Raw genomic sequence first — 10814 nt, 5'->3', positions numbered from 1 at the left:
ATAATACATAATTATATATAAAGTTAATGTCTAATTACATATAAGTAAATTCAGGTTTAAACTCTGAAAAAGAGCCAGGGGACTTCCTCCCCATTGCAATGTTTAAATTCAATGAAAGATTATTCTTTAGTATTAAAAAGTAGTATACATTTCTTATAAATGCAATAGAGCCTTGAGAAGAAATTATCAAAAGTGTACAAAATATTTGTATGGAGGCCACTCCACCCCTTCTTTTTAAGTCTTACTCACTCTGCAAACATATTGACTTCGTGCTCCAGGCGAGAAGGTCTGGGAACGAACAATAGTGCTACTGCGAACAAAAGCAGAACCCCGTGGCCTGCGGCTAGTTCTCTCTTTTGGAAGAATAGCAACTTCTTCAGGAAACATATCCTCAGTGTTAGTTTCCTTATCCACCTAAAATTTCAATGATGGAAAAATTTCTATTTTTTCCTTATTTTCTGTCTCTCACCAGAAACAATCAGACATTTCAACAATATCAAAAGTAAACAATTTGCAAGGTTCAAGTTTTAATGAGCACTGAGAACAGAGGATGAATCGCCTCATTTTTAAAGAAGTTTTAAAACTAGGTCATCCAAAATTGTAAGATTAGCTTCCAGAAGCCTTTACTGGAACATTAACAATTATGAGATGCAGTTAAAACGTGAATCATAGCTGCAGAGCACAAGGACTGCATTCAGCACTGGCAGCTGGGCATTAACCAAGCTATCACCTGAGCTTCAGCCTCAACAAAAGAAAACTGAGTCACCTTTCAATAAGCAAGGTGACTCTGAAGCAACCACTGTAAAACTGGAAGAGGTCAAATGAAAAGAAGAAACTCAACAAAACATAACTGAAAGACACCTGAAATATTGCTACAAGAACACTAAAATGCTTCATATCTCGAAGACAAAAGATTTAAAATACATTAGCTTCAGCACAATTTTCTGAATTTTTCAGCTGTATTTATTGTAAAACTGAAACAGCAATGCTATTATTAAAAGATTAAGCTTCTTCCTTTGCAATTTCTTCAAAAATTCTTATTTCTAAGAGCACTGGAAATTTATCATGATCTTTCCTATTACAATTTCAGGACAACACAGAATGATACAGGTGTGTATTTACAGATCAGATGAAGGCTTCAGTAAAAATAACTTGCCTTTTGATATAAAAAAACCTAATTCTGTCTAGAAATAACTAGTAAGCAAACAAAAAAACCCCAGCCCTTGAGAGGGCATTTTTAACAACTTGAAAGGCACACTGCCGTCACGAAGGCAGTGCGCGTACAGGTTGGTTAACGTCATTTCTGATGCTCTTCTCTCCTGATCAATTCGGACTCAAACTCAAGGAGCAGCAGTAACACACTCTGTGTGTGCCAGGCAGCATGGCAGTTTCCGTACTGCAGTGTCTTCTCTCATTACCTTTAGTGGTGGAGGCTGCATTTTTCCAGAACTGTACTGGCCTGCTTGAGTTGCAAACATGTGTCCAGCTAACGAATCCCCGCAAAATGGCTCTGGATAAGGAGGACTAGTCTGGGTGCAATTACTGCATCCACTGTCAACAGATTCTGCTTGCCAACTCCTGAAGTCAGAACATCACAAGAATTTTGTAGGCATTAAAAAAACCCCCATGCAATTATGCATCACTTACGTATTTCATTATCCAGGTCAGTTTATCATTTTAGAGTATTATTTCTCAAATCAAAATACAAAGGGAGAACATATCCCACTTGCATTTCTGCAGATGCAGGCAAACACATTTCATGCCAAAAAAAAAAAAAAATCACCTTCCCAAATTTTTTTAAATTATCTATTCTGGTCCTTATAACAATACCAAGAAAACATATCTAAAAATAACACCAGAACTCACTTAACAAACTAGGAGTATTATTAATGATGAAACAGCATTGTAATAAACACTGGAATACTAAGAGCAGTGCTGCATGTTCACTCCATAAGCACTGCAATGCCTTTCTTTGATATTTTCCTATGTCACCACAAAATTTACTTTTTTTTAGTACAGTGCTGTTGCAAACCCATTACAGTTGCCTGCTTAGCAAAGTTTCTGTCTGATACAATGTTTTCCCACTCCCCAAATTCCAAGTCCTCTAAATTCAGCCTGCTATTCAAATAAAATGTATATAATACGCACATCATATAATAACAGAATTTTATACTTGTAACACTTACAGGGAGCAGATCTCAGAACAAGGACCTGCTGTCTCTGCTGCTGTACTTCAGACTATGCCAATGCCGTAAATACTGCTTGGCTGTTCGATGAGGTATTTGAACTACTATTTTTACCTTTCTGATACGGCTTCAGCCTGATCTTCCTTTCTTTCCATCTCGAGGATTTCCTCCTCTGTGTACTCCAGTTTCACTCGCTCTTCTGCCAGCTCTCTCTCAACTGCTTCCAGCTGGGCTGTAGTCCTAGCTAACAGGGCTGTCACTGCATCCTGAAAGGTAAACGAGACTTCAAATAAAACGGACCAAGCCAATGTATTTAATGTATATTAGTCAGAGAAAACAAACAAACAAATCCACTGTATGTTCCTCAAAACAAAACACAAACAAAAGCCTGCCCTGAATCTTTATGATCATCAAGTACATGGTGTTCTATGAATGCAACTTCTCATAGAAACCAGGCAAACTGTGCTCCACCACTGTGGAGCATCATCCAGCAAGTTAGGTCAGAAGAGACCTCTGGAGGTCACCTACTTGGATGTCCTGCCCAAAGCACAGACAGCTTCATAGCCACATCAGGTTGCCCAGCGACCAGTCAAGGGCTGAAAAATATCCAAGGATGGAAACTGCACCACCTTTCTTTACAACCTCTTGAAGTGCAGTAGCACAAATTTCCAATGAGTTTCAGTGTGTACATAAACATACACAGGGCACTATTCCAAGCACCTGTCCAGACATGATTTAGCTTTTAATTATTCTTTTAAAATCCAGCTCTTGCCACAAAAGGTAAATTGAGGTATCACCTTCTGTGCACCTCAAAAACAAACAGCACCTGAGATGAGATCACAAAAAACCCCACCCAACAGGTCAAATAAAGTAAATAAACCACTTTTTCAGAGCCATACTGTTTTAACTGCAGCCACATTTCCAGAAGACTGGGGAATACTTTCTTCACACTGGTTTTTGTTCTTTGCTCTCTGGGGGTCTGAACCAGTGAAGATCTGAACAGTATACCAGTGAAGCTGCATCTCACCAGAATTCTCTGCATCAGTCAGGTTTATCTGAGCAATGCCCTGTAGACAACAAAAAGGATTAACCACATACAAGATAACCATGAGTTAAACATACACTGCAGGACAGACATCTTCTCATTTAAAGGGTATTTTTTTACTTATAATGTCAAAACCCCATTTTATCAATTACACACACTGCCTTTTAAAAAGAGACAATTTTGTTCTATTGTTTTATGATGTCTAAGATACTGAATTTCTTGCTTCTTGCTTACTACCAGGAAGGATCAGAGCAGATAGCAATTTTTTTTAAGTTGAAAAATAAATTTCTATGACTGATATAGATATGATTGTTACAGCTGACAGCTTTTAATATTTTATTTTAAAAACCCTCTCAGTTACATATCTGATTTCTACAATTGCTTAAATTAATATTACTTTAATGATACTACTTTAGTCTGCTTTCTTTAAAGAGAACTATATTCTGAGACACCCTTCTGGTCTCTGGTCCTCAGAGGCATCTTCCAAAAAAAAAACCCACAAACCCAAAATGTAGTGTAAAACAACTTATTTTTTTTCTGCCTATATCATAAGGTAGTCAAATAGACCATAAAGTAATTTTTCAGCTTTCCAAGCCATCCTTACATCTCCCAGATTCAGGTGAAAACAGGTTTCACCTAAATGGAGGCTTCCCACTGAAAGTATTCCCAGTTTTATAGTAGCCCTTCTCCATCAGACAGTGCTCATGTAAGAAATGTCTGAGTGGTGTTGACCTAAATGAAAAAACCAGCTGTGAGCAAATCCATGCTTTTCTTTTTTTTTTTTTGTAGGCTTTATCTGCCCATTTCTACAACCTGTTTGTTTCCATGTCAATGGAGCACATTCTAAGAATGTTTTCACTTATATCACTGGAAAAATAATGTAAAAATTACTTCCATCTCTCACAAAACAAAGAGCTGGATGCAATGACTAATTGTACACACAGTAGGAAATGTAAACAGAAACTGCATTCAACTGTAAGCAAGTAAGGAAAAAATTAATTAGAAAATAATAATAATTTAAAAAAATCACTGTACTGTTTTTTCAAGATGAATGTTCCCTGGGGCTCTGATGAAACAGGTGCATAAAGGAGCATGGAGAAAAGTTTTTGAGACTACCAAAATAATTTTGTATCAGGATACAACACGTTACCGAGAATGTCATTTTATGTCAGTATATCAGAGGCTACAGAGATGCTTTTTCTTTTATATATAAACCACAGATGTCTTCTAAATACCTACTTGCTCTATCATAGCATAAGAAAGAACACTCACACTTTTGCATCAGAGTTGGAATCCAACATTTAAGACTTGCTGCGTTTGGTTTTAACGGTAGTTTGGTTTTAGCTGTTTTGCAGTCATCAATATAGGAAAAAACATGTTGACTCTTAAGACGTCTGACACTGCATTTATTAAGCAGCTAAGAAAGCATGCCAGAGAAGCTGTTACTACAAAGTGAATGACTAACTGGATAGAAAATCACCATCAAACGCAATTAATAATTATCAGTACTGAAAGGACTAATTAATATTCTACCTCCACCTCAAGATCTGAAGCTCGCTCAAAAGGAGGACGAAAGCAAGGTGGGTTTGCTAGTGGTCTGTCACACGCCTGCTCTGACACAATTGGTAACAACTTGGATGGTGGAGCAGTAAAAGCATTTATGAATCTCTTGGTGATACCAAGTGGAGGGGTTGTACAATTTATGAGAAAAGGATCAGAATTTAAAACAATGTCAAAAAATGGGATGGATGTTCTGAAAGAAAAAACATGAAATGCAGAAAGACAAACGTGACACTTGAGAAGAACTCAAATAAATTAAGACACAGGGAATAATTGGTTGGTCAGGGCTGTAAAAGATCAGAAACTGGAAGTGAAACAGCAATACCATGTAATTCCAAGAAAGGCAATCACATTTCTTTGATGTTTTAACATGAGCTATATATGCTAATCGTGGAAAGTAACAACTCCCTTATTTCAACATTGATGAGGCCACCAGAGAAGAAATAAGTCAACTTAAGGAAGCACAGTTTCAGAAAGCTGTAGGAAAACAGAAAAAGATCTTTCAGCAAGTCAGGGCATATGAGTAACAGGTTGAGGGAATGGAATGACCATCCCACAAGTTTAATAATTTATTTCTCTTTGTAAGTGAAGTTTAGAACTATTTGCCAGAATGTTTTGTTCTTTCGGTTTTGGGGGTTTTTTTTCTTTTTTCATTCCCTGTTAACATACAAATACTTGTATAGCTTTGGATAAACTAAAGCATTAAATTGGTATAATCTAATTGAAAAGAAAGCAATCATCAAGAACTTCAGAAATACATGGATTATTAAATAGATGGAAAAAATTGTAATCTCAGTGGAAGAGGACAGAGGCCTTGTTGGTAAGAGGCCACTCACAGCAGGTCCAGAGAGAGTTAGTAAACAATTTCTCAACTTGAGAAAATGCTTATTTTCAATTTACAGCAGAAAGGGCACCTATCATAATGCTTAAATACATACTTCAATGCACCTACCTAAGAAACCATGGCATTGTTTCTCTCTTTTCAAGTAGCATCGTTAACTTAGCCTAAAGCAATTTAACTACTGTAGACAAAGATATTTCTGACAAAACTACACTAAGACTATGAAAGAGAAAATATTCCTACCAACGTAACCTGAAGACCTATCATTGTTTCGCTAACTTAGTAAGAGCAGCTAAAACAAAAGCGCCCTAAACTTAGATGCTCTTGTGGAATATAAAGATGCTTTTCACTGAAACAGCTATTTAGCTTCCCAGAGGAACAGGCTATACCAGTATAAAGCATTTTACACCAATATATCCAGCACATTCTTGAGATGCTTTCTCTTTCATTGCAGTGCAAAAATGACAAAACTTCCTAGTGCAGACAAAGGTCCACTTCTGTCAACGTTAAGATCCTCGTTACTCTTTAATACGTAGTTTTAAGGTGGACTAACAAACATGCATTCTTGACCAGATTTGCTCAAATAAACACCTCTTACCGGCAGTCCAGCATGACTTGGTGAGAAACAAGAGTTACAAGCGAGAAATTTGTAACTCTTAACTACTTTGATAGCCATAAAAAGCAATTTCACTAACTCATTCAAACCCCTCATTGAAATGGCAGCCCACTGAATCCAAAACAGCCAGGACACCAGCCCCAAGGCAGATTTATCCAAGCATGTTTACATTTGACAATCGCTAAACTAAGCTAACATTTAACACATCTGAAGTTAACACATGTAACCTATTTAAACAATTACTACATTTATTTGAATTCATCTACATCAGGAATCTCACGGTTGGTGTAACAGAAACCTGCCTGGACCACTACTATCCTGCAGCAAAGAGAAGACTGATGTAATAGTAGTTGTCTTTGCCCACTGTTATATAGCACCAATATTTAGCAATGACAAGATTTTGCAACTTTCTCCACAGCAGACATTTGTAAGAAATGCATTAAATAAATAAAAACTTAACTCCTTATCTACTAAATCCCACAGCAATGAATGTAAACCTTATACCAATTTTCAACGTGCTTCTGCAATGTAACAGTAAACAGTAGTACAGAGATTACTTTCAACACTGCTTAAAATGCTAACTTTGCTAATAACTGCCAAGACTTTGTGTAACCTAAAATGCACATATTTCAACATTTTTTAAAAATCCCACCTTTTCAATTAACAGAATTATACCTATGTATGTGAATGAACGGACACATTACCACATAACACTGTGAGCACTTCTTATGGAAAAAGTCTTCACTTCCTCCTTTTTATCTTAAAAATTATTCAAGGAACTTTAGCTTACCACATCACGTAGTCTTTAAGAAAAAGGATGACTTACCAATAGTTCTTCTTGTTGCTGATGGTCAACTGAACAGATATACAGTTGCAGTGATTTTAATTTCAAAATACTTGAATGCACGGGGATTCGGAAAACTTCATTAAGTATTAACGGAGTTTGGAATTCCAAAGCTCTAGAGCAGTAAGTGGTTGGTGTGCCTGACTCAAGTGGTGGCAAATAAACTCTCACATGACTGGGAAAAGCAAAATACACAAATACCACAATTCAGACAAAGAAGATATTTTGTATTTCTCAAAATCAAGCTAAGCAAAAACATCAGGGTAACTTCTACATTAAGAATCTGCTCTGTGAACTCCACATTACATGAATTTACTTTGTATTCTTAACACAGAAGAACTGCCAAGCTGGTTTGGAAGTGCTCTCTTTTTCTAATGAAAACTATCTTTCTTTTTAACTTGGTGCTTAAGCGGAGGCTCCAAGTGGCACTTGAGATGTCCTGAGGTATCCAAGGCATCTACATGGGGCTAACAAATATGACATAAGATCTATGGGAGAGCTACAGCCTTCCCCTGAGCAGCAGCAGCTGGAGGCGAGGTGCTATGCTATGCTATGCTATTTCGAATGGAAACACATGCCTATGTCTAGGTGATTGAATTGCCCCATAAGTGTCACTGATCCATTTCTTCCTTCCGCTCACGGAGCATACCTTTTTTGCTCCCCTTAAACTCAATGCAAAAGGATGGCAAAGGAAATCTGTGATCATTGTATCCATCTGCTTGAAAAACTAATTTAAATATCTGGTACCATCTCATTAGAGACTCAAAGCCAAAAACAAAATCCACAACTATTTTAATCTGATAGAAGGCAGCAGAGCTACTTAGAGGTGTTTCTGTGTTTTCACTCTCCTGGCTGCTTGTCCAGCCTCTACAATACCATGGTTTTTGCTATACCTTCCCTTGTGCCATCGAACAGCTTTGACCCAGATTAGAAAACTTATCTGGGTTAAAAAGCTAATCTAGGGGAGAGAAAAAAGCTCGATGATTTAAAAAACAAAACAAAATCCCAAAACAGCTCAGAGGCTCATTCAAGCTGACTACATGGCTCTGCAAACTCTTATGCCACCACCAGAGAGGGCTGACACTGCCAGGCAAATAGGTGGCTAGTTAGACGACAACTGGAAGCGCTTACTATGATGGAACCGCAGTGCTGGAGTGTGGAGCATCAGTTAGCTAACCAGCTTCCCATGCTGCAAAAAGGGAGCAGTCTAACTCCTCTGCTCACTGGCTGCTGAAGTGATAACCTCCACCTCGCTGCCCTCAACAACCGATTCAATGAACGTACATTTCATTTCAATGAATGTTGGATGGAGAGGCTTGTTAAATCAGATAAAAGCTTTTCTGGGTTTGGCAAGATAAACTTATTTTTTGACCAGTCAAACCAATTGATTAATTTACCTTGCAGTCATGCAATTTCTTGATTCCAGCCCAAGTATTTAACTGACAAGGATGGAGAACAGAACTGACTTTCTGAAAGTCATTTAGATGCCTGATTGCCTCGATGACAATGTTCAACAAACCCTCTGGAGTAATTTTTCTCTTTGGGGGCTCTATTTTCTTCAGATGATGCTTACGTCTTTTTCTAATCACAAGGCAACATGACTGTGTACTACTCAATACTCACATTTTTTCCCTTTTGCATGCCCTTGCACTCACACTAAAACAAAGCAAAAGACCAACACTAACGCACTGACCCAGATGAAGAATTTCCACTAGAGGTTGGCAGGGTTAGCAAGATCAAGTGTTTCTCAACCAAGATCACCTCACTCAGTGAGATGTATATCAGTTTCACAACTCCCACAAAATTACTAACTTTTCAATTCCACAGTTGTCAACCAACCACTCCCAGAGATAAAGAACAACAATTTTCACACGTCAAATCTCTCTAAAATATGTTAAGATACATAATACTAGACAAAACAGTATTTTACGGCAACATCATCATTACTTAAGAAACATTTATTAGAATAAACGAAGAAATGTTCTATATAACGTGATACGGAATCTGAAAAAGGAGCACAGGCCACCAGAGGTTAAAAAATTCAATTGTTTGTACTAATTTGCTGCTAGTATTTGTGTTAAAATTATCTTCAGAAGCTGAGTAACAGATATTCAGGGAGAACTGTAATGGCCCCAAAAGTCTGCAGATATCCTGGTTGGTTTTGGTTTGGGGTTTTTTTGTGGGCTTTGGTTTGATTTTTTAAGATAAGAGGCAAGGTATCTCTCTTACTGATTAACACAGATGTTGCCATAGGGATTTGAAAAAATTACACTAAGCTTATTCTGGGATACATCACAGATAAGCTGTAGAGAAGTTGTACAGGAAATAATGTAGACGCCTCTTTAGTTAGAAGGCATAGGGTGATGGAAGCACAGCTTTGATGATTTTGAACAAGCCTTCCTGTGCATAGCAAACACTTACGAACATGGATCATTAGAGACTACGCTTGTTACTTGACCATTATGACAGGGACATTTTGTGTCCATAAAATTAATCCTTTCCTCATGTAAAGTAAGATGTACCATCTTCTCCAGAAATGGCTCTATTTTGCATGAAAGCAAACAAATCTATGGAAGGCATGATTGTGACACAGAACAAGCAGCGATTAGACTTTGGGTGAAATTTAAGCTTACATTTTGCAGTTTTCTTTAACAACTAGACTAGTAAAGTTCTTCAGCTGTAATACATGGACTAATAGACATTCGCTTCCACTGTCATGCCTGGAAAATAAATTTCCTGTGTTAGTCACAAAGTAGCAATACTTTGCTTAAGAGACAGAGGTGAAAGCCTTAAGATCATGTTTAATAGCAGAAGGGGCTTTTATATCTCTTACACAAATCAGTTTGAATCAAAAGCAATTACAGATACCACATAACAGAATATTATTAATATTAGCTAAAATAACAAAGTTATGAGAACCAAGATAATTAAACATTATTCAGTTTGAAAAGAGCAACATTCCTTACTGTGACTCTTGATAGCGAACAGGTTTTATAAAATACATTCCTTGGTGTAAACAGTTACACCATATATGCATGTGCACTCACATGTAGAAACTTATCCATTACATTAGACAATCAGTCTGCTTAATTTTCATGGATTAATGAAATAAAAAAAATTCTCCTCTTTCACAGTAGCATGAATTTTGAAATGAAACTAAAACCTGGTTGAAACTCAAAAACTTTCAAGCTTGGGAATTAATTTTCCGAGGGGTAGAGACGATTCTGGAGGGCCGTATAAGATACAACATCCTGCCTGCCTTACACTGCTATAATCTGCCCTTCCCCAAGCCTCTCCAACTACAAGCAATGCATGCCCTAAGCACAGGATTTCAAAGCTGGGTTTGGGAACTGCATTTGTGTCCCTTCACCAGTGACTTTCCTAAGGTAATCCTCCTTCATTTGGCATAAAAAGACCTCGCTCACAGAGACATATATATGGCTATATATCCCTATAGCCATACTCAAACTAATGGCCCAGACAATGAAAATAAATGCTACTGAAAGAAGTAATGAAGGCCCTTTTATCAGCCAGCATTGAAAGGACGCTGAATTAACTGTGGTTAAGGCACATCCCCAGCATGAAGTGGCATTTGACTGACTAATCTGTACATCCAATACCTTCAGCTGTCAGTTCAGGAACTTCTTAAAACTATGCACTGCAGTTTAGTCTATTAAAAAGTTAGAAATCAAACCCAAGAAAAATAGTTAGCGATTCCTGCT

General features: G+C 37.4%; 1 protein-coding gene across 1 annotated transcript in view; it reads right to left on the bottom strand.

The window, feature by feature from the left end:
• Positions 1–234: 234 nt before the first annotated feature.
• The window catches only part of WWC3 (WWC family member 3), a 55404-nt gene continuing 44824 nt past the window's right edge, over positions 235–10814 (bottom strand). Inside the window, exons 13-18 of the mRNA XM_010135683.1 lie at positions 9726–9812; positions 7075–7267; positions 3086–3253; positions 2301–2452; positions 1419–1578; positions 235–414 (exon numbers count right to left, since the gene is read on the bottom strand). Of these exons, the coding sequence (XP_010133985.1) occupies positions 235–414; positions 1419–1578; positions 2301–2452; positions 3086–3253; positions 7075–7267; positions 9726–9812 (940 nt within the window). The remainder of the gene's footprint in view (positions 415–1418; positions 1579–2300; positions 2453–3085; positions 3254–7074; positions 7268–9725; positions 9813–10814) is intronic.

This window comes from Buceros rhinoceros, unplaced genomic scaffold (genome assembly GCF_000710305.1).
Source record: "Buceros rhinoceros silvestris isolate BGI_N320 unplaced genomic scaffold, ASM71030v1 scaffold1260, whole genome shotgun sequence".
NCBI lineage: Eukaryota > Metazoa > Chordata > Aves > Bucerotiformes > Bucerotidae > Buceros > Buceros rhinoceros.
Note: the sequence above shows the minus strand (reverse complement) of the source record. Positions and strands in the feature narration are given on the sequence as shown.